Below are 24,363 nucleotides of genomic sequence, written 5' to 3'. Positions count from 1 at the left end.
TCACACATCCAAAAGGGAATTTTTTTTTTTTTGGCCGCGCCCCGCAGCTTGCGAAATCTTAGTTCCCCAAACAGGGATCGAACCCGGCCTCGGCAGTGAAAGCGCTGACTCCTAACCACCGGACCGCCAGGGAATTCCACAAAAGGGAATTTTTAAATTTACCTCTCCTACCTGCTCCTACCCAACCTTCACCATTTCAGGAAATTGTACCTCCATTCTTCCAGTTGTTTGGGCCCCAAGCCCTGGAGACATCTTTGATTCTTCCCATTCGTTAATACCCCAAAGCCAACCACACGGCACATCGTGTCAGCTGGACAATCGGACTCTATGTAAATCCAACCACCTCTCCAAGCGCTACCGCCCCACCCTCACCACCGTCATCTCCCGCCCGGACCACTGTAGCAGCCCCAGAGTGGGTTGAATAGTGTCCCCCAAAATGCCATGTCCACCCGGAAACTCAGAATGTGACCTTATTTGGAAATAAAGTCTTTACAGATATAATTAGTCCCATTAAGATGAGGTCATTCTCATTCTGGATTAGGGTGGGCCTGAAATCAACAGGCTCCATGTTCTTATAAGAGGAGGACAGGACACAGAGAAGGCAGCTGTGTGAAGAGGGAGGCAGAGACTGGAGTTCTGGTTCCACAAGGCAAGAAACACGTGAGGCCACCCGAAGCTGGAAGAGGAAAGGCAGGACCCTTCCCCGGAGCCTTCGGAGGAAGCAGAACCCTGCTGACACCTTGATCTCAGACTTCGGGCCTCAGAACTGTGAGAGAATAAATTTTGTTTTAAGCCACCCAGTCTGTGGTCATTGTCACAGCAGCCCTAGGAAACTCACACAAGCCTCCACCCTGGTCTCCTTGCTCCTACCCTCACACGGCCAAGGGGAGCCGCTCAAAATGCAAATTGGTTCACATCATTCCTCTGCTCGAAACCATCCCACAGTTTGCCATCCCACTCAGACTAAAATTGAATACTCTATTGAAAGTACTGCCGCATGCTCCAACCTGGACGAACCTCACAGACATTATGTTGAGCAAAAGAAGGCAGACACAAAAGCCTCCTGTGTGATTCCATTCGTGAAACATTCTAGAACAGGCAAACCTAACCTTTAGTGAGAGAAATCGGCATAGAGGTTGCCTCTGGCTGCACAGAGGGGCATGCCTGGGAAAGGGCACAGGGAACCTTCTGGAGTGAACCTTCTGGAGTGGAGTGTTCTAAATCTTGATCTCAGGGGGTGGTTCCACGGGAGCACACATATGCGAATACTCATTATGCTGTGAGTACACTCACCACAAGTGTGCTACGCGGCAATAACAAAGCTTTCTAAAACTCTCAGATCCGTCCCATTGTCTAAATGCTCCTTCATTATCTGGCCTCTTTCAATCTCTCTGACCCCATGTCCTTCTACTTTTCCTCTCATACTCTCCAATCCAGCCACCCTGGCCTTCTTGCTATTCCTCAAACACAGTAGGACCTCAGGACCTTTGCACTCGCAGGTCCTCTACCTAGAATGCTTTCCCTCCAGATACTCCTCGCCTCTCTCACTTAACTTTATCCAGGTCTCTGCTTGAATGTCACCTAAGACACTGTGTTCCCAAAGAGCTATCTAAAACAGCAGCCACCACCCAAACTTGCTCAAACCTCCTGCCATCCTTAACTCACTTTATTCCCTGCAGAGAACTAAATGCCATGAGACATGCCATGGAAGTCCCCCCTACGAGAATGGCCACCCCATGAGAGCAGGGACTTTTCTTGCCTTGGTCACTGTTATATCGTCAGTACTTAGAATGATCCCTACCACTTGGTAGGTGCTCAAAGCAAAGCTGTTGAATGAATACATGAATCAATTATCCCCATTTTATAGACAAGAAATTGAGGCACAGAAAGACAAAGTCCCCGCCCCATCTCTCTGTAGTGTACAGTACCTCATGAATGGAAAGCCAGATTGGGTCTGTTCCCAATGCCTTAACATCCCATAATAGACTCGAGACGGCTCTTCTGCAGGTGGCCAGAAGCTGGGAGATGCCAGCAAGGAGGGAGACAGATGGCGTGTGTGCTGGCACCCCACACCTCCTCCCCCTGCCCAATCTGGCCCAGCCCAGCTGCTGCCAGGAAAAGGGCAGCCTGGCCTGCCAGGAAGACTGCAGGAGAGAGAGGAAGGAAAAAAGAAGAAGTGAAGCGCTTCCTTCCCGCACCCCTGCAAACACCTCCTGGGCATCTTCCTGCCTCCCAAGACACAGCCGAGTCCAGACAGTGGGACCCAGGGAGCCCAAGCCTGGGCAGCAGGACCACTGCAGAGCGGTGCTGCCTCAAAGTCCCGGGCCAACCACAGAGACGTGGCCACGTGTGTGACCTTACACTACCTGACTTATCTTTGCTTTGTGCCCAGACTCTTACGACTATAAGTGAAAAACCAGAAGTGTAAAGATGCAGATACCAACAACAAAATGCACCAGTCCTGAACACCTAAGACGCTTGAGACAAAGGTGGCGATCAGTTGGCCAAGCTCCCCTGCCTCAGATGCTCACTGGAAGTGGGCCAAGCAACACAAACTCACTGGTGAAGGAAACACACATTCTGAATCAAGATCCTGGAAGTATTTTCTTGGAGACTGTGCGTTAGGGAGAAGTGCAATTAAGAATTGTACTATATAGTTTAGCTCTCTGGGCACACGGTTAAGACTCCTTATGCCATGGCAGTTAACTCTTCTACTTTTGTGTGCTGAATTCTGTGTGTGCCACTGGGAAATAAAACAGCATGGGGGCTCAGGGGGTGGGTGGTCTGTGACTGAATGAGCAGGGAATTTGGAGGCAAAAGAGGAAGACTGGAACCCATGAGAAGCTCAATCACTTTTCAAGTATGTACTCTCAGCAAGTCACTTAATATTTTGGAGTCGTCAAAACCACCTGTGGCAAAGGCTATGCGGTGTCCCTGAATGTATTCTTCCAAAGCGACAGAATTTTCAGCTGGGCACAGGGCTGCCCAGAATAAAGCCTACATTTCCCAGCCTCCCTTGCAGCTAGGTGTGGCCACGTGACTAAGTTCTGGCCAATGGGATGTGAGCAGATGTGTGCAGCTTCCTACTGTGCCCTTAAAAGGGGAGGGGCAGGCCCTCCTTCCCACCCTTCCTGCATCCCACCACCTGGAGTGTAGAAGTGGGGAGAAGTCGTCTTAGACCATATCGATGAGGCCACATACTAGGGCACTGGCCCCTGACACTGGGACCCCCATACCACCCCCAGACTGCCTACTTCCACGTTCTTAACATGGGAGAGAAATAAATGTCTACCTTGTTTAGACCACTGTTACTTGGGATGTCTGTAAGGCAGACAAATGAATACCTCAACTCATACACAACAGACAGCGGCTGGTAAAGCTCCAAGGAGATCACAAATGAGAACCCGTTTTATACACAAGTGAATCGTGCGATGGTAGGAAAGACCATCATGGGTGTCTGTGGTTTTGCCTGACCAACATCCATTCCCAACTTACTTCCGCAAGTGCAAACCAACATCCTTTAGGGATCCACCCACAGCCTTAGGGCCTGTAGTATGAATGGAGTTGACCCCACCCTCCAGCTCGAGAAGTGACCAATCCGAGCACCAGCCACTCCCTCTGTCTACAGCAACTGGTTCACGGACATGGTCTTGAGCCAAGCTGAGCCAATGAGCATCAGACCCAGAATTTTTGTTGTTACCATTAGAAAAGAGGAGCCCTCTTTATCCTGGAGTTGCTCGGCTATGAGAGGTATAAGCGTGGAGCCACTGGAGGCTACGTTGCCACCACATGCGGAGAGCCTGCCTGGGAATGGAGCCAAGGTGAGAAAAGCAGAACCAAGAGACACACTCCTGATGATGTCACTGGAACACCCAGATTCTGCTGTACCTGAAGCTCTCTCAGGTCTTTCCAAAGAAAGTGAACCAGTAAATCTTTTTTTTTCCTTAAGCCAATTTTAACCAGATTTTCTTTTGCTTATAATTAAATAATACTAATAATATTGAATACAATTATTAATACTATTGTTATCAGTCTTATCAGGATCATTACTTTAAACAGGAATCGGCAAATTTGGCCCTAGAGCCAATCCAGCCCTCTATGCCTATTTTTATAAATAAAGTTTTATTGGAATACAGCCATGTTCATTTCTTACATATTACTTATGGCTGTTTTCATGCTACAGCAGCAGAGTAGAGTCGTGATGACAGGGCTGTATGATGCAAAAAGGCAAAAAGTATTCACTATCTAGCCCTTTACAGAAAACGTTTGCGATACCTGCTGTACACAGACTGCCCTAGCTGAGGGAGGGATCAGGTACCATGGGTCTGTGTGGATTCACCAGGCTGAGGCAGAGAGGAAGGGAGAAGCAGGGCAGTGGTTAACTCACCAAAAGGAAGGCCCGCACGGTGGGGATCTTGTTCAGCTCCACAAGCAGACGCAGGGCCTTCTCGTGGTTGCTGCAATATTCTTCATATACGCAGAACTTGTCCTTCTGCAAGACAAGGACAGAGCCTGTGGGAGACAGGTCATGGCAGGAAGGCAGACGCTCTGAGATGTATGGACAGCTGGGCCATCAGGCCTGGGAGGAGAGGCCTACCCCACACCCTGACCCTGAGACATACCCAGCAGGCGGGATTTCACATGAAGTCGCTCCAACTCACTACAGGCCTCTCAGCCTCCACTCTTGCCCCAGTTCTGCACCCAGTAACCTCTCAGGAAGCAGCAGGGCCCAGGGTCAAGTACACAGACTCAAGCCAGGCAGCCTGGGCTTGAACCCTGGCTGTGCATTTCCAGCTGTGAACTTGGGCAAGTTACCTGACCTTGGTTTCCTCATCTGTTAAGGTGGAGTTAATTATAGTCCCTAACTCATGGGATTGTTACTGAAATTAAATGATTTAATAGGTGAGGTTTCAGCATACAAGAAGTGCTCGATAAATGTCTTTAGAATCAACACACAAGTCAGACTGTGTCACCCCACTGCTTAAAACCCTCCAGTGGTGTTCTATTACACTAGGAATGAAATCCAACACTTTATTATACCTTTCAAGGGCCAGACAATGTGACCCTGAGTTTCTCAGATCTCATCTCACTAGCCTTCTATCTGCTCCTTGAACTTGCCAAGGCTGTTCCTACCTCAGGGCCCTTGCTCTTGCTGTTCTTTCTACCTGGAACACTTTTGCCCAAAGCCTGGCTACTCCCCAGCATTCGGGTCTCAACTCAAATGCCACCTCCTCAAATGACCCCTGGACTACCCTAGCTAAAGTGGCCACTCAGGTGTACTCTATCATCCCCCCACCCCCGTCTTCATTTTCTTTATAGCATTCTCACAATCTGGAATTATCCAGATTATTTGTTCATCATCTGTCTTTTCCCACTTGGCAGTCGGCTCCCTGAAGGCAGTGACCACATCCTCTTGTTCACTGAGGTGTCCCCAGGTCCTAGCACAATGCCTGGCACACAGTAGGCCCTCAATAAATACTTACTAAATGAATGAACTCTACACACCTACCAGGTACAATGCCCTGTATATATGAACCAGAAGAGTCTAAATAAGACTCGGGAATTGGGGGGAACAAGTAGATCTCTGGTCACTGCCACACAGCAGTGGCAGTGCTGAGGCAGGGGGATAGTTGTCTTGACCTCCAGATACCCCTGAGCCCAAAGCTGGACTCTTTCCAGCCTAGAGGTCACCTGTGAGTCACCAGGTCTGTAACCATCAGTCAGGGTTTCCGGGACTGAAAGGGACAGGAGCCGTCTTAGCTAGCAGGAAGCTCTCCACTGAGCATACTCGGTTCCCAAAGGCTCACAGAACACCTCCTTCCAACCCACCAAACCCCAAACAAGGATGTCCTGGGGAAGCCTGCAGGACAGGAAGGGCTGAAGGTGGCTGAAGGGCCTTGACCTTGGGCTGGGGGGTGGCCAGGAGACCCCAAGAAGCTAAGGAAGGAAAAGGTGGGTCTGCAAAGTAAGCAGCTCGTCTTGCTTCTGCACAAGCCCCCAGTCATCCTGCCAGTGGGTGGCTGCAGGAAAGAGGAAACCAACGAGGAGAAAGAATGGGTTTCAGAATCAGTAAGCCACCCCAACCCGGCCCAGCTCCCCCTGGGGCTCCGTGTACACCATCTGAGCAGATGCCCTGAGCAGCGAAGTGTCCACAGCCAGAGCCGATGGCCAACACGTAGTATGTACTGAGCAGTTAGGACACGCCACCCTCTGCTCTCCTGGAATGCGTGCGGGTAGGCTCACTCACACCTCACAGTAACCTGACACGGTCATCACTGTACTCAACCCATTCACACGTGGGAAACCAATGAAAGGTCACGAGCCCACGGTCTCACACGTAGCGAAGTGGCAGGAGGAGGATCCAACCTCTCTTAACCCCCACGCTGATGTCTGGCTCTGCAGCCAAGAGCCTAGAGGCCCTGCTGTTAGCACAGCTCCAAGATAAGACACCGGAGCCCCCATGGCTACGATCAGCGTCAGCCTCACAAGCGCAAGTCCAGGTTCTACAGCCAGACCACCCAGGTTCACAGCCCGGCTCCCCAGCTCACCAGCTCTGTGACCTTGGGCAAGGCACGTACTGTTTCAGAGCCTCTGCATTCGTGCCTATAAATTATAGACAGTCATGATCTCCCCGTCATAAGGTCGCTGTGAGGGTTATCAGGTGAATTCACAGTAAATGCGTGAAACAGTGCATAGTAAGGGCTCCTTAACTATTAGCCGCTATTGTTATCGGTGTGGTCGACGTTGCTGTTATTGCCATGGTTACTATTTCAGCAAATTCATCATCCCGTTGGTGAATCCATCTAGGACAGGTGGGACAGTGGATGGGTAGGTTTTGTTTTGTTTTGTTTTGTTTTGTTTGCGGTACGCGGGCCTCTCACTGTTGAGGCCTCTCCCGTTGCGGAGCACAGGCTCCAGACGTGCAGACTCAGCGGCCATGGCTCACGGGCCCAGCCGCTCCACGGCACATGGGATCTTCCCAGACCGGGGCACGAACCCGTGTCCCCTGCATTGGCAGGCGGATTCTCAACCACTGCGCCACCAGGGAAGCCCGGATGGGTAGGATTTGATGGTAAAAAAGAGACAGGCAGAGTCAGGAGGAAGGGAGCTGAGTGGACTCTTAGGTCTGGGGAAGGCCACCAGGGAAGGCACCAGGCAGATTTTGAGGACTGTGGTGGCTCTCGCCTCCCGGTATATTTGATTTCTCATTCTTGCACTGTCCACCTCCCCACCACCACCCCCTGGACCATGAGCTCCATGGAGGCAGGCTTTGCAAACTGATGAGGTCACGGCTATGGCCAGTGGGGACTGAAGTCCCAGGCAGAGCGCAGGCCTCGTGACTACTTGATGAATGAAGCAAGAGAGCAGAGGGAGGAATTGAGTGGTGCCCGAGACCCTCACACCAGCCCCACGTTTCTTCCGGACAGCCCTGGTGCACCGCAAGGCAGCCTCAGCTTTTCGCTGGCCCGTGTGTTGTTTCACCCACCCAGCAGCCACTCCCCCTTGTTCTGGTCACAGCCCCCAGTTTTTCCCCTGGGGAATCTGCCTCCTACACTCTGACCCCACTGACTCCACTCCACTCCCAGGCACCATGCGTGAGCGTGTGACCCAGGCCAAACCAATCAAAGAGCTCCCGGTCCTGGCAGCAATGGCCATGCAACCCAAACTGGGCCAGTGAGAGCCCTTAAGGACTCAGGTTGGAACTGCTGTGAAGAGAAGCTCTCTTTGAACTTTTGTTACTAAGCTAGCTGACTGTCACCCTGAAGCTGCTGAGGGTCACCTCTGCCACCACGCTAAGAATTAAGCCGAAACAGAGGAAAGCAGAGCCTAGAGATAAAGAAAAACCCAGTTTTGAAAACATCATATGGGGTCCTGGATCCAGCTATACCTGATGTCAACACACCCTGAACATTTCATTTGTAGGAGCCAATAAAGTCCTTTTTTTTCTTAAGCCTATTTGAGTTGTTTTTGTCACTCGCAGTGAAGACAGTCCTAATATATGCACACTCTAAAAGGGGAAGAAAATGAAAAACATGGACCCAAGTCTGGTGTGATGACCGTCTCCCTGTTCATCTCCATCTGTACCGTGAAGGGGTTGGACCAAGAAGCACAGCCAAATCTGTTCATTCTCACATGCCAACCCCAATCAATAAGTGCTGCTGTCTGAAACGCTAGTGACAAGAATTCTGGAACCCCGTGGAGAATGCTGTGATTGACTAGCAATGTCTGCCATGGATGCAGGAGAGGGGGATAAGTCATAAGGTCGCCACAGGTCTGTCATTCCTCATTCCCTGAGCCCCTTCTCTGACACACTGTGCGATGTCATCCTCTCCTTCGGCCTGTGAAAAGGCCAGGGGAGAAGGCTTGAGACTTGGAGAAGTTAAGTTTAGTAAAGGACAACACCCCTCTTCAAAACCATGCCGAGTTTCATCACTCCCATCTCCTTTCATTGAGCTCAAGCCCAGCTGCATCGCAGGCCGAAGATGCAGCAAATGTGGAAATGCTACCCTTGACAGCTAAGAGGCCAAGTGTTCAATTTCCTCCTAGGGGCGCCCCGTGGGGCTTTGCTTGTTTGGCTTGGAGGAAATGGACAAACCATTGCGCACACACAGACGTGGGGGTGGGGGGCGTGTGGCCATGGATTTGGGCTGTGAAGGAGGAGAAGAGGACAGCTGCCAGCTGGGGACAGCTGGGGGAGAGGCTCTAGCCCCCAGAGAGAGCTCGAGGATTGTCAGAAGTGGTGGCTGCTGTCCACAGTACCCAGGGGGTGACACTAGCTCCACGGAGACCATCTGCTCCCAACCACTCATTTCACACCCACAGAGACTGAGACTTGGAGAAGGGAAGGAGCTGGCCATGTAGACCTCTCTGGTGGGGAGGAGAGTATGAGATTCAGGTCACTTTCCGCAAGCTATCTTCCGCCTGTCCACACAGCTGTGGGGTGAAGAGGCTAAAACCTAACACAGACCACACCAATTCTTGCTAAACCCTCCAACTCTCATAATGCAGTCCCTGCAGGACAGGGCCCCCCCGTGACATCCCTGGATTCGCTCCATCACTGACTCTGCTCCAACCACTCTGGCCTCCCTGCCTTCCTCCAGTGGACCAAGCCTGCTCCAGCTCCATCCAGGGCCCCTGCCCTGGCTTCCTCTCCATGTGGAATATCCTTCTCCAAGATCCCCTACGTCACCACCTCACAGAAGCCTTCCCTGACCAGGATCGCCAGATAAAACACAGACACTCAGCTGAGTGCTCACGTCAGATAAACAACAAATCGTGTTTCAGTAGAAGTATGTCCCAAACATTGTATGAGACATACTTATGCTAAAATATTATTGGTCGCTTACCTGAAATCCAAATTCATCCAAACACCCACCATTCTGGGTGTTATTTGCTCAATCTAGCAACCCTGTCCCTGACTTCCCAACTTCAGACAACCTCAAGGAGAGTCACTCCTCACATCTGCATTTTATATTCTTCACAAACCCATGTCCACATCTGAAACGACCTCCTCTGTCAACCGACTAACCCTACTCATGGAGCCTCATGGCAGCAAAAAGCAAATCTGTCTTATTCAGGGCACCATCCTCAGGGCCAAGTACAGTGCCTGGTGCACGGTAGGTGCTTAATAATGATATAAAGGGACTTTATCATGTAAGACGGTGAGAAACACAAGTCCAGGAGTCAGACGACATTGGCTCAAATCCTGGCTCCAACACTCACTGCCTGAGTAAGCTTGCACACTGACTTACCCTCTCTGGGCCTCAGTTTCCTCATCTGTAGAGTGGGTATAATAACAGCACCCACTGTTAAAGGTTGTTGTGACGTTGTAATGAATTAATATACGTAAAGCACTCAGACCAGCACCCAGCACCAAGAGAAGGTTCACTGAGTGCTAGTTTGCAATCACCTCAGTAGTTAGTGGTTGGGTTTGGGGGTGAGGGTGTGAGGGAGTCCCCCACTGTCCACTGGCTGGGCAGCAGCGGTGGGCTGGTCTGTAAGCCAGGGCCCCTCACAGGGTCTGATGTGCCCCTTCCTCTCCTGGAGAGCCTGTCCACAGAGCTCTGTTCCCAGTCACCACCTTACAACCCTGATGCTGTCTGGCTGGCCCTGGTGCCCCCTCCCTTTGGGGCTGTCGGGGGATGCTGTGGTGAGTGTGTCCTATCCGTGAGTCCCTCCCCAGGGACCGTCCTCAGCCTGAGACAGCTGCCTGGCTGGCCTGAGGCTGTCCACCCACTCCCCGGGACAGCCCATGTCCAATGGGGGTGCAAAGGCCCCGCCACCTCATGGCAATTCAAGGCGACCTGAAGGAAGAGGCACGCCAGCTCCAGAGCTCCCCCAACCCCAGGTTGGGTCAGGCCAGGTGGAGACTGTGCAACCTTCTTCAGCTGCTTCCAACAGGCCACCTGTACGCAGGCCTCCATCTCCTGGAAACCAACCTACAGCAGTGGCCGCTTTTAAAAAGAACTCAGCACCGTCTGCCATGAGCCTGGGGGGAGCGGGGTGATGATTGCAAACGTTAAATGAAAAAGATGACTTTAAATTAAAAACACGGAATCATACGTGGAGAAAGCTGACTCCTTTTTCAGCTGTTCCAATTACCTCAAGGAAGGGTCTCAGCAAGGTGCGCTGTGACACCAAAGCCAGTCTGACACCGTTCATCTTCCTTTTGATCAAACCCAGCGCAGGTCTCAGGCTCAGAGACTCAGGTGGGCAAGAGTTTCTAGACAGAATGCTGTAACACAGCTTGGTTTCTATTGCATTTATTTTTTTTTTAAATATTTATTTATTTATTTATGGCTGTGTTGGGTCTTCGTTTCTGTGTGAGGGCTTTCTCTAGTTGTGGCAAGTGGGGGCCACTCCTCATCGCGGTGCGCGGGCCTCTCACTATTGCAGCCTCTCTTGCTGCAGAGCACAGGCTCCAGACACCGCGCAGGCTCAGTAATTGTGGCTCACGGGGCTAGTTGCTCCGCGGCATGTGGGATCTTCCCAGACCAGGGCTTGAACCCATGTCCCCTGCATTGGCAGGCAGATTCTCAACCACTGCGCCACCAGGGAAGCCCTGCATTTATTTTTAATAGCAAGAGACACTCATTTTCCACATCCAATAATCATGCAAATTTCCCTTTTAAATAAGTTTTTTTGACTCCCCACAAAGGCCTGAACATCCACCGTCGGCACATCCAGATTCTGAGGGTAGGCACTGCCCTCACAGATGTCCAGTTTGATGAGGCCACATGAGGAGGGTTCCGGGCAGCGCAGGAGAGGGTATGGAAAAGAGGCTGCCTCCTGGGCTCTAAAATCCCCACCTTCCTTCCTCCAGCCGTCCCCTGCATCTCTGAGCAAATTATCCCAAGTAGGGACTCAGGAGCCGGAGACCCTCACTGGCCAGCACGCTAAACCTGCTTACCACACCTCTGCGGCTCAGGCAGAGAAGTCGGGGGACACATGGGGCCTGGAGTTATTGGCAAGCTGGAAAATGCACCCTGAGGACCCCTTTCCCACTTCGTCTAAAGTATGGACTCTTCCACTTTCGGCTCAGATGTCATCACGTCACAGGCATCCCCAACTATGCCACCACCTCCCAAAAGCCTTCCTTGGTGCCCCAGCTGGAATAACATCCATTGCTGACACTCATGCAGCACCAGCTTGGAGCCAGGCCAGATCTCACTGCTTTACTCGAATTAACTCATTTCATCCTCATGACAGCACCATACAGCAGGTACTGTCATTACTCCCATTTTACAGAGTTGGAGACTGAGGCCTGGAGAGGTGAAGTGACTTGCCCAAGGTCACTCAGCTTTTCAGTGATGGAACAGGGAATGGAACCTAAGCAGCCTGGCTCCAGAGAAATAGGGGCTCACTCCTTCCTCTGAACCCAAAGGGAAGACTGTCCCTCCCATCTTTTCTATTTTCCTATTCAAGATACTTGTCCTGGGGAATTCCCTGGCGGTCCAGTGGTTAGGACTTGGTGCTTTCACTGCTAGGGCCTGGGTTCAATCCTTGGTTGGGAAACTAAGATCCTGCCGGCCTCGCGGCTCGGGAAGAGAAAAAAAACCAAGATGTGTCCTTAACCAGTACTGCCACCAGCCCCTCTCACCACATGCATGGCTACCACCCTGGCCGATGGGCACCATCATCTCAGACGTGCAGTGACCTCTTCCTGGTCTCCCCACTTCCCCAGCAGCAGCCCTTTAAATGCAAAGCAGATCACATCCCTGCCCTGCACCATGCCCTCCATTAGTGCCCATCTCACCCGTCTGCTCTCACATTCATCCTATTTCAAACGCTGAGGAATGGTGGCCACGTGAAGAGCTAATAGCCAACATTTAGTGAGCACTTACTGTGGGCCAGGAGCTGTTCGGAGCCCTCTCCTTCCTTGCATTAGCTCACTCGATCCTCAAGGACATCAAGGGTCAGGTCTAGTTTTTTACCCATTTTACAGGTGAGGACACTGAGGCACAGATAAGTTAAAACAACTTGCCAAGGATGACACAGCCCACGAGCAGCCCGGCTCTGCCATGCTAATCTCAGACCATACAGATGTGATTCCCTGGAGAAGGGAGTTAGTAACGATGACAATGACAACGAAAGTAAGCACCGACATGGACCGAGTGCTTGCTCCAGGCCAAGGTCTCTCATCTCAGCACTGCTGACACTTGAGGTCGGATAATCCTCTGCTGTGGGGACCGTCCTGCACATTATGGGCTATTTGGTAGCATCGCTGGCCTCCATGCACTAGAAGCCAGTAGCATGGCCCCTCCCCAAGCTGTGACAACCAAACATGTCTCCAGATGTGGCCAAATGTCCCCTGGGGGCAAAATCACCCCCTGGTTGAGAACTGCTGCTCTCGGCTACACACTTTTTTGCTTTACCTCTTTGAGTCCTTCCATCAACCCAAGGAGGCACCATTATCCCTACTGCTCCATCTGAGGAGGAAACTGAGGCTCAGAGAGGACTGGAATCTGGCCCAGGCCTCATGCCCGTGAGGCCAGTGCGGGTCTCCTCCCAGTGGGGAGGGTCCCACGCAGCACAGGTAGAGAAAAGCAGTTGCCTCCTGTGGGCTAGGCTGCCCCCCTCCCTCCAGCTGTCCCCTCACAATTCTAAGTGACTTGGGAAGAGAGTGGCTATTACAACAAGGATCAGTCTCCCTGTCCAGCAGCCCAAGGGGGCACCCAAGGGTCAGACACCCTCGGTGGCCAGTGGGTGGCCAGACCGGGACTCAAATGCAGGTGTGTCTGACCCGAGTCCACCCTCTTAGTCATGCTGCAGCAGAGGGGCCCCGCCAGGCCAGGCCAGGAGGAGCCCCAGGACGCAGTCATTCAGCAAAGAGCTCTGAGGAAAAGGGGACCACACTCTACATAACATTAAAGGGAGGGAGAGCCAACTAAAAAGAGCCCCAGTCTGCTGGGTCCAACCCTCTGTCCATTGTTCCCGGGGGTGGAAGCTGGACCCACCTGCCCACCTGCCTCTCCCCCTCTCAGATAGACCTGCAGACGAAGCTAGCCAAGGGTGGATGGAATGGGGACCCGGGGAAGCCCACTTCCCAAAAGCTGCAGGCTCTGGTAGGGGCTGGGGCATCGTACTCACGAATTTTAAGAAAACATTCCCAAGTTCATGCTGAGACTGCGGCTCCGGATGTAAACAAAACTCCAAGGCAGCCAGGAAATCCTTATGAACTTCCAGGATGTCTTCAATGTTTGAGAACAGGATCTGTGAGGGGAAAATGAGGCCCAAGGAGAACATTAATCAAGGCGTAGAGGAGACCAAAATGAAGCATAAAAAAAAAAAAATACATAGGGACTTCCCTCGTGGTCCAGTGGGGAAGAATCCACCTTGCAATGCAGGGGACGTGGGTTTGATCCCTGGTCAGGGAACTAAGATCCCACATGCTGCAGGGCAACTAAGCCCACGCACCACAACTACCGAGCTCACACACCTCTACTAGAGAGTCTGCGTGCCGCAAACTACAGAGCCCACGCACTCTGGAATCCGCGTGCCACGGCTACAGAGCCCACCCGCCCAGCCTGCACGCCACAACTAGAGAGAAGCCCACGCACCCCAACAAAAGATCCTGTATGCCTCAACAGAGATCCCACGTGCCGCAACCAGGACCTGACACAGCCAAAAATAAATTAAATAAATAAATAATAAATCTTAAAAAAAAATTACATAACCCCCCGGTGCAGGCGAGGAGGGTGTAGGAAAATGGGCAGTCTCATACGCTGGAGCTAACAGAAATCATGATACTGACAAAAGTACTGCCAACGTTTACTAAACAGGATTAATGCCTAATCCTGTGCCAGTAACTTTATATGCACTTATGGCATCTAATCCTCACTATAACTCCATGAGGCAGGAGCTATTATCATCCCCAATTCATAGATGAAGAACGGACGCTCAGAGAAGAGAATTAACATTCCCAAGGTCACGTGGTCCAGTGAAGCAGCGGAACTGAACTTCACACTCAGCCTGCAGAGGAATATACACCAAGACATCCATCACAATCTTCATCACGGCCAGACACACCCGCTATGTCCAACCATAGGGCTGATTTTTCTTTATTGGAGTATAATTGCTTTACAAGGTTGTGTTACTTTCTGCCGTACAGCGAAGTGAATCAGCCACATGCATACACATAGGACTGATTTTTAAAAACGACGAGGGTACTTCCAGGCACCTATTAAAATGACCTGATAGCAGAAAATACAATAGGGAAGGATGTTCCCAATGTGCCATTTAAACTGTCAAACAATATATGAGCGCCTGTTTCCCCACAGGAACCTATGAAGTTTGAAATGCACAATCTGACCCACAATTCTACATTTCAGAATTTAACCTTTTGACCAGTCATTTCCAACCAGGGCTAGTTTTGCCTCCCAGGGTACATCTGCCAACGTTTGGGGACATTTTCAGTTGTCACAAACCGGGGAGAAGGATCCTACCGGTGTCTTATAGGTAGAGGCCAGCGATGCCACTACACATCCTATAATACAGGACGGCCCCCATGGCAAAGAATCGTCCAGCCCAACTTGTTCATTGCACCCAGGTTGAGCACTGGGTGGATGGCCAAGACCATATACTGCAGCCTTATGTGCACTAGTAAAAGATTAGACAAAAGCCAAATATCCATTAATGGGGACTCGTCAAACAGTTAAATAAAGTGGATTGGCTATACTTAAATACACGCCATATTCTGAAATACTTTGAGCCTGTGAAAAGAATCTGCAGGCCTGTAGACATGGATCTGGAGCCCTGGAATGATCCTTGATCTATACTGCAGGGGGAGGAGGGGAATCATGGTGCCACGTGGGATTCCAATATGGGTCCATTTGTGTAAAATAACACACGCAAAGGCCACTCCTATGTTGGCAGAAGCAGAGACCCCCCTGGACAATAACACAAGCTGCTAACCGTCAGGGCCTCTAAGAAGAAGAACTAGGGGAGATTTTCACTGACTTAAGGCCCTTTGAACTGCATGAATTACTTTTTCTGTTTTGTTTTTTTTTTTAGATAGGTGCATTTTTTCTTTTTAATTTGGCCACACGGTGTGGCTTGCAGAATCTCAGTTCCCCAACCAGGGATCAAACCCAGGCCCTCGCAGTGAAAACGCCGATTCCTAACTACTGGACCACCAGGGAATTCCCTAAACAGGTGCATTTTAAATTCAATTTTGAAGAAGGCATTCACAGGGTTCAAAACTCAAAACAGTAAAATAAATATGGTACAGAGTCCCTCTCCCACCCAACCCCCCACTCACCACCCACAGCAGCTGGCAGCCAGGGGTCACCAGTGTCACTAGGGCTACAGTTCCCTCTAGGGTTTCTCACCATTCATTCATTCAGCAAGTACTAACTGAGCCCCTACTGTGTGCCAGGCCCTGGGGACACAACAGGGAACAACGGAAGTGCCTGCCTCCATGGAGGTGACATTCTACTGGAAGGGGACAGACAACCAACAAATAACTATAGTTTTCTAGGTGAAAAGAAGCACTAAAGACAAACATAAAACAGGAAGGGAGTCCCAGGGTGGAGCAGGAGGAAGAATTTGGACATTTAAACACGGAGGCCAAAAATGTAAGGCCAGACGCTACCAAACTCTTAGAGGAAAACATAGGCAGAACGCTCTATGACATAAAGCACAGCAAGATCCTTTCTGACCCACCTCCTAGAGAAATGGAAATAAAAACAAAAATAAACAAATGGGACCTAATGAAACTTAAAAGCTTTTGCTCAGCAAAGGAAACCATAAACAAGACAAAAAGACAACCCTCAGAATGGGAGAAAATATTTGCAAACGAAGCAACCAACAAAGGATTAATCTCCAAAATATACAAGCAGCTCATGCAGCTCAATATCAAAAAAACAAACAACCCAATCCAAAAATGGGCAGAAGACCTAAACAGGCATTTCTCCATAGAAAATGTACAGATTGCCAACAAACACATGAAAGAATGCTCAACACCATTAATCATTAGAGAAATGCAAATCAAAACTACAATGAGATATCATCTCACACCAGTCAGAATGGCCATCATCAAAAAATCTAGAAACAATAAATGCTGGAGAGGGTGTGGAGAAAAGGGAACCCTCTTGCACTGTTGGTGAGAATGCAAACTGATACAGCCACTATAGAGAACAGTATGGAGGTTCCTTAAAAAACTAAAAATAGAATTACCATACAACCCAGCAATCCCACTACTGGGCATATACCCTGAGAAAACCATAATTCAAAAAGAGTCATGTACCACAATGTTCACTGCAGCTCTATTTACAACAGCCAGGACATGGAAACAACCTAAGTGTCCATCCACAGATGAATGGATAAAGAAGACGTGGCACATATTTACAATGGAATATTACTCAGCCATAAAAAGAAACGAAATTGAGTTATTTGTAGTGAGGTGGATGGACCTAGAGTCTGTCATACAGAGTGAAGTAGGTCAGAAAGAGAAATACAAATACTGTATGCTAACACATATATGTGGAAAAAATGGTTCTGATGAACCTAGGGGTAGGACAGGAATAATGACGCAGACATAGAGAATGGACTTGAGGACACGGGGAGGGGAAGGGTAAGCTGGGACGAAGTGAGAGAGTAGCACTGCCATATCTACACTACCAAATGTAAAACAGATAGCTAGTGGGAAGCAGCCACATAGCACAGGGAGATCAGCTCGGTGCTTTGTGACCGCCTGGAGGGGTGGGATAGGGAGGGTGGGAGGGAGACGCAAGAGGGAGGGGATATGGGATTATATGTACATGTATAGCTGATTCACTTTTTTGTAAAGCAGAAACTAACACACCATTGTAAAGCAATTATACTCCAATAAAGATGTTATTAAAAATCAATCAATCAATCAATCAATAAACATGGAGGCCAGGGACAACCGCTCTGAGAAGGTGACATTTGAGTCAAGGTCCCAAGGAATGAAGACCAACTCCATGGACCCTATGGAGGCACCAGACAGTCTGCAGGGGGAGAGCCCTGAAAGGGAGCAGGGAAGGCCAAGGGGCAGGAGACCACTCGTCAAAGCTGCAGTCCCAGAAGGCCAGGGTACCTCTTCGTCCTCCTCAAACTCACCCTGAGGGACACTTGTCCCATGAAGTGGCTGGAAGAATCACCCACACTGTTGGGTTATTTTTCTCTCTCTTCTTCTGTCCAGCTCACATGGTTAAATCTGCTTACGTTAAAGACACATAGGATAGATCCTATTGTTATACTTACTTCAAGGAATGGCTACAGAACTTCAAAATAAGTATCTGTCACCTGAGTGTATACCCCAAAGAAATTAGAGCCTGTGTCCCCCCAAAAGACATAGACAAGAATGATCATCACAGCCAAAAGCTGGAGACGGCACACATATCCATCCACGGGAGAGTGAATGAGTCAATCACGGCACAGTCATACTACAGAATACTACACAGCAATGAAAAAGAATGGCTTCCGGCTACATACCACAACATGGGCAAATCTCAGAGACATAACAGTGAGCAAAAGATGCCGGGCGTGACGAAAGAGCTCATTTTTATATATAGTGCAAGAACAGGCAAAGCTAATTAACGCCACTAGAAGTCAGTGGTTATCTTTGGGGTGGGGGCATGTACTGGGGGGGCACAGAGGAGCCTGCACTTAAGATTGTACCCTTTACTGTGTGTGAATTATACCTCCTAAAAAAGGTAATTTTTTCAAACTGTAATAAATTATAAATTTTAATTATAATAGTTTTTAAGTTGTAATAAATAGTTTGTAATAAACAGACCTAATAAACAGTAGGTACTCAGTAAGTATCTGCCCAAAGAATGAATGAAGAGCTTTGATCCCAGCCCTACCAGGGACCTGCCATGCACTGGCCCTGTGTAGGTCTCTTTACATCTCTAAGCCTCAGCTTTCTTATCCAAAATACTGGACTCAGAATTGTCAATGTACAAGGTATCCTTATTAACCAGGACACACACAAGGGGATGTCCTGCTTGACCAAGCCCTTTATATGCTGTACATGCTGGTACCTCTGACCCCGACCCTGCCCCGTCTCCCCTCTCTCTGAGGACCAGGACCCTGGAGCCCCAAGGACTGGAGGTGGCTTCCCAGAGAGTGAGGCCACATTAGAAAGCCAGGCCTGGGGACCGCTGGGGCCTCCACCATGCACACACAAGGTCTACTGACTTCCTTTCAAAACTCCCCAGAGCCACAGCCAAACTTAGCCTGGACCCAATTCCTCATCCGCCCAGCCTCGACACTCAACACCCAGTGCAGGGCAGGGGCCAGGGCTGCCAGGAGGGCAGATGGAGGTGCCAGGCTCCCAGGGGCACTTGGGAAGGGATTTTCCACTGGCTCCAAGCCAGGGTCCCTGGCATAAGGAGGCTGGAAGACAGGCTGGTTGCATTGAGCAAGGGGAAAGCCTCGAGGTGGGGAGTGGGGCCCTGAGGCTGAGTCCTCCTCACATCCCCCAAGCACTGTCTGCTTGCAGAACCCAGAGCCCTCCAGGGGCTGCGGGGGGCAAGCCATTGGGAGGCCAAAGGCAGCTGCCCGCGGGGTGGACCCGGGCACCCTCTGAGCATCACCCGGGAGGAACAGGCAGCCCCACACACAGCAGCAGGGACAGTCGGGAAAGGGGCCAGCCCCGGGTCCACACCTTGACGTTCTCCTCCGTCAGGCCCTTCTCCACCGAGTCCGCCGTGTTCTGCCGGATGCGATGCAGGAATGCCTGGAGGAGAGAAGCAGGGAGAGGTGAGCGTCCACGCCTCCAGTCCCCCGGAGGTGGCCCGAAAAAAGGGTTACCAGTTCAAATGCCAACTAGGCCCCGGGAGGCACCACAATCCAGGGACGTGGGCAGGAAATAAGCAACAACCTACTCTGCCCTTCAGCCAACATGTGTTTACGGAGTATCTACTCCACCAGGCTCTGCAGAGACCAACACAAACCCCGCCCTCATGAGCTGCACTCACACCTGCTGCATCACCTGCAGGACCCTCTCAGACTACAATTCATTTTCCTTTTTTTCCCTCTTGCTTAAAAACTTAACTTCTAAATAATAACCATCCACATGGCTCAAAAATCAAAAATATAAAAAGTCAAAACTATGAAACGTCTCCTATACCACAGGCCCCATCCATCCAGTCCTTCCCATACCCCACGGGAACCACAGCTCCTAGGGGCTTGTGTATCATTCCAAATAAACATACACAGGTTGATCAACGAGTACAAAGTTCCAGTTATTGGATGAATAAGTTCTAGGGATCTAATGTACAGCACAGTGATTATGGTTAATTATACTCTATTAAATACTTAAAGTTGCACTATGGTGGTAATCATTTAGCAATATATAAATGAACTAAAGGAAGCTGTACACCTTAAACTTACAGTGTTACATGTCAATTGTATCTCGATAAAGCTGGGGGAAAAAACACAAATATATTTATGTATATACATACACACACACACACACACACACACACACACACATATATTCTTATTTTCCCCTTTTTACACACCAAGGGATAGCAGCATACACAGGATGCACTGCACCTGCTTCTTCCACTTAGAGATCTCTCCATATCATTACATGGGGAGCACCCTCATTCTCTTTTCATGGCTGCCCAGGATCCTACTGTATGGACAGACCGGAGTCGTTCTGCCACTTTTTTCAAGGTCTTGGAACAGAGAAATCATTTCCCTCCTCTGTGATGTGACAGACGATAAAGGCAGGGCCTGGCAGGGACTGTGGGGAACAGGCAAGCTCACATGCGTCGAAGCGGGGTGGCTACTCGTCCCCGCCGAGTGCGGCCAGGTGGGAGGGCAGCAGGCCCAGTATCACCAGACGTTCCGGGTTTGGGTTTTTGTTTTATTTCCCAAGAGAAACCAGAAATTAGGATTTTTTTTTAAAGCAAAGTCTCCCAGCTTTTAAATGGTGGCAAAGAGCCATCTGTCTTTGTGAGGAACTAGGTTTTAGGGGTCAGGCATGAAAGTGGAGGGACCAGAGTGGAGGGGTGCAGCCCCTCCACTGATGAGCAACGACAGCGGCCTGGCACTGGTACGGGTGGGACAGAGCAGGCAGAGGACGAGCCACTGAGACACCCCGTGGACAGGCCGGGGAAACAGAACAGACATGGGCGTGGGGAGGAGGACATGCGAGCATCGGAGGGAGACTGAGGCCAGCCCCGCTGACAGCGAACTCTGCCGGGGGTGCCCCGACTCGAGGGCTTGTCCCCAGCTTGACAACACGGAGTCCCCTGCGAAAATGACTTCACGGTCCACTGGCCACGATGAGGCATGGTGGCCTGTCAGTCACCTTCCCTGCCATGGGTGTTTAGAGCAAAGGGGAGATCTCTGAGTGCGGAGAGGTGGAAGGGACAGCCCAGGATGGAGGGAAGCAGGGGCAGGCCAGCAGAGAGGAGGTTGCTGGATCCCTTCCCATCATGAGAAGGGACATCCATGGATGTTACGGGGAGCCGGCCACCTGCAGACTCTGCTTTCCTAGGAAGAGGTGTGCTGACACTCCACCTGGCAGGTCACAGAGAGGAAAGTCAGGGACACACAGCAAAGTGGCCCTGCCTCTCTGTCCACACTCACCGCAGCGTGTTCTCGACCAGTTCCTGCAGCCCGAGTGTATATCCCCAGCCTGGACTTAGGTGGATTTCTGACAACTCGACAACTCCACCTGGATGTCCAAGAGGCATCTCAAATTAACACATCCAAAACCTAGTTCCTGAACTTCCCTCCAAACCCACACACCACCAAGCCCTTCCCAGCCTGAGGAATGGCACCTCTGCCTTCCAAGTGCTCCAGCCAAACCCCCACCCCGTGTCGTCCTCGACCCCCCTCTTTCTCTGACACTCCATTTCCATCCATCAGCAAATGCTATCAGCTTCACCTTCAACATGTATTAAACATTGGACCACTTCTCCCCACCTCCTCAGCCACCCACCTGGTCCGAGTCACCAACACCTCCTGCCTGGACTAATGCAATCACCTCATCCCTATTCCTCTCTCCACACACACAGCCAGAGGGATCCTTTTAAATATGTAAATCAGATCCTATCAATCCATGGCTTGAAACGCTCCATGGCTACTCCATACACTTAAAAAAAAAAAATCCACATCTTTCCACAGCTACAGGTCCCCATGACCTGTACTAGTTAATCTCTTTGAACTCATCTTCCAGCATTCCACCCTCACCCCACACTTCAATAATCTTCAGCCACATCTTCAAGCCCTCTATTCCTTCCACCTGCCAGGCACATCCCTACCTCAGGACCTTTGCACATGCTGTTCTTACCTGCAAGGATATTCTCTCCGAGCTCTGTCCTGAGACAGCTTTTTCTCATTCATCAGACCTTAGCTCAAATGTCACCTCCTCCAGGATGCCCTCCTTGTCTTCATGCACTTATCACCTTCTCATCTTGCATTAAGAGCCCATTTGTCAGATAAAAAGACTAAGATTAAGCAGTCTACACCAGTGCCTAAGGGAAAGACCAAAATAAGAAGGGAGCATGGCTGGAATGAAACATTTATCCCAATCCAGCAACAGAGGCCAGGTTTGGAGACTAATGATTTGGGTTTAAACTGCATTCCTCCTCCTTCGTGTGGTGTGACCTCAGGAAAGTGCATTAGCCTCTCTGAGTCTCAGTTTACTCTTTGCAAATACGTAGATCATAGTAATACTGTCGTCCTACCTTTCAGAATGCACTAGGATAAAGTGAATGGGAGCTCCATGAGGGCAGGGTCTGCTTCCCAGCTGTACCCCCAGGGCCTAGACTAGTGCCTGGAACACAGTAAACCCTCACGTATCAAAGGAAGGATAAAATTTGCCTGACACAGTGCCCGACACATGGCAGGAACCTCAACTCGGGCTTCTTGGAAGCCTGATGATCCTTCTCTTTAAAGGACAACGGGTAGAGGGGTCAGGAGACAGGAGTTCCTAGAGGATGTTTTAACAGGGCCTGTGATGCTGCCGGGAAGTCCAGCCTCCAGCCTCCTCAGACAGGAGAGCGACAAAGGCAGCCTCACCCAGCACCGCCAGGGAGAGCAGGAAGCTGGGAGCGCAGCTCGGCTGGCCTAGATCACAGCTTCCTGTCCCACTTTCTCCACAAGAGCACGGCCACCACTATTGTGCTGGGACAATGCGAGGCTCGGGCCACCCACAGAGGAGCCACAAACAGGCTGCTGTGATGGGCATAATGGGCAGCTCGTGACCCGGAAAGAATGGGCAGGCAGGGGCTCTGGGCCCAGCCCCCGTGCTGCCCACGGCACGACTGGCTTTTCCAGGCGGCGCCAATGCCCTCTGTGCAGGCAGGATGGTGAAAGGGACCCTCCAGGGTGACTCCGTGTCCAAATCTTGACAGCTTTGAAACACTCGGCCAAAAGCAGCTCTCATCTTGGAAACCTCCCTTAGAGACAAGCCCGTTCTCAGGGTTTCCAGGGCTGCCTGAAACTCTCCTCCGGCCTTGGAATCTTTGCCCATGCCGTGTCCATGCCGCACCCCTGCCTGGGCCGCTTCCCTGCATGTGGCCAAGTCCGCCTCTTCTCTTTATGATGATGATGAAATACGTCAAGGAGCCAGAAAAGGACAGAGGAAAATTTAACAAACACCCACAAACGCATCGCTACCCAGTTTCAGCAAATCTTATTAGCATTATGTCAAATTTGCTTTAAACTATTTTCAAAAAGAAATTCATCAAGTCTGGAGGAGGTGCAGACAGGGAAGGGCCACGAGGAAGCCCTCAGGGCGGAGGCTGGAAATATTCTACTTCTTGATCTGAGTGGCGGTTACACAGGCAAGTGCATATGCAAAGCCTAATCAGTGTGCACCTAAGATCCGTGCACTTTATCCAGGTACCTTGTAAATATTAAACCTCAGTGGAGACACAGGAAGAAAGGCATCACTACAGAGAGAGGTGAGCTACCTGTGCACCTGCCCATCCTGCAAGGCACCCACTGCCCTGGATATGTGGTCCTCGCTCCCACACATGCCTCCGCCTGCTTACCAGGCACGTGTGAATTGACGAGCAATGAAGAACACCGTTCTGCGTGCTTACGACATTTTTATAAATGACGTCCTTTCAGCAACTTCCTTTTCTCACTCAACATCACATCTTCCACCTTTACCCACATCAATACGTGCACTTGGCAACGCCTGCCGCCCAAACCCCACCCACCTCCCTTGGTTCTTAGCCCTGGGGTGCGCCCCAGCACCACTTCAGCCACCAGCACCCGCGTCTCTTGGCGTGAGGACCCTCTCTCACACGCAGAGCAGGCTGCAAAGACAGACGAGGACTGAGGCACGTGAGGGCCTGCTTCCCCGAGGGCCCCAGGGGCCCGCACTGGTCACCTGCTTGATGACACACCTTTCTCAGCTGCCCTCCCTTCCCTGCCTCACTCCCCGACTCTGCTATTGGTGCTTCCTGGGGCGAACTCCCAAGGAAACTGCTCGCCCTTGAATCAGTCTCAGGATCTGTTTCTGGGGAGCCCCACACTAAGACCTCAAGTTGTCCATTTCATTGCTGAGCAGATGTAAGTATATCAGGCTGCAGACGTTTAAGCTGTTTCAAATGTTCTCTCTATAAACGATGCTATGATGAAGAGGCCCACTGGGGCTCAGGTGCTCCAGATCCTCTAGGCGCACCTGAATCTCCTGAGCACAGGTGTGCAAGTTCCTCCAAGTGTACACCTAGGTATGGAGTGGTTGGCCGTAGATTAGAGACATGTTCAACTTGACTGGTTAATGACAAATGGGTCTCCAACGCGAATGTACCAACCTACACTCCAACCAGCTGCGGATGAGAGTTCCCACCATTCCATACCCAGAACGAGACCCACATGCTCTCATTCGTTCATGCAACAAACATTTGCTGAGACCAGCAA

The 24,363-nt window shown here is 50.6% G+C and overlaps 1 protein-coding gene across 1 annotated transcript in view; it reads right to left on the bottom strand.

The window, feature by feature from the left end:
- The window catches only part of PREX1 (phosphatidylinositol-3,4,5-trisphosphate dependent Rac exchange factor 1), a 197,702-nt gene that overhangs the window by 96,905 nt on the left and 76,434 nt on the right, over positions 1-24,363 (bottom strand). Inside the window, exons 2-4 of the mRNA XM_060030665.1 lie at positions 19,136-19,207; positions 13,591-13,713; positions 4,388-4,492 (exon numbers count right to left, since the gene is read on the bottom strand). Of these exons, the coding sequence (XP_059886648.1) occupies positions 4,388-4,492; positions 13,591-13,713; positions 19,136-19,207 (300 nt within the window). The remainder of the gene's footprint in view (positions 1-4,387; positions 4,493-13,590; positions 13,714-19,135; positions 19,208-24,363) is intronic.

This window comes from Delphinus delphis, chromosome 15, assembly GCF_949987515.2.
Source record: "Delphinus delphis chromosome 15, mDelDel1.2, whole genome shotgun sequence".
NCBI lineage: Eukaryota > Metazoa > Chordata > Mammalia > Artiodactyla > Delphinidae > Delphinus > Delphinus delphis.
Note: the sequence above shows the minus strand (reverse complement) of the source record. Positions and strands in the feature narration are given on the sequence as shown.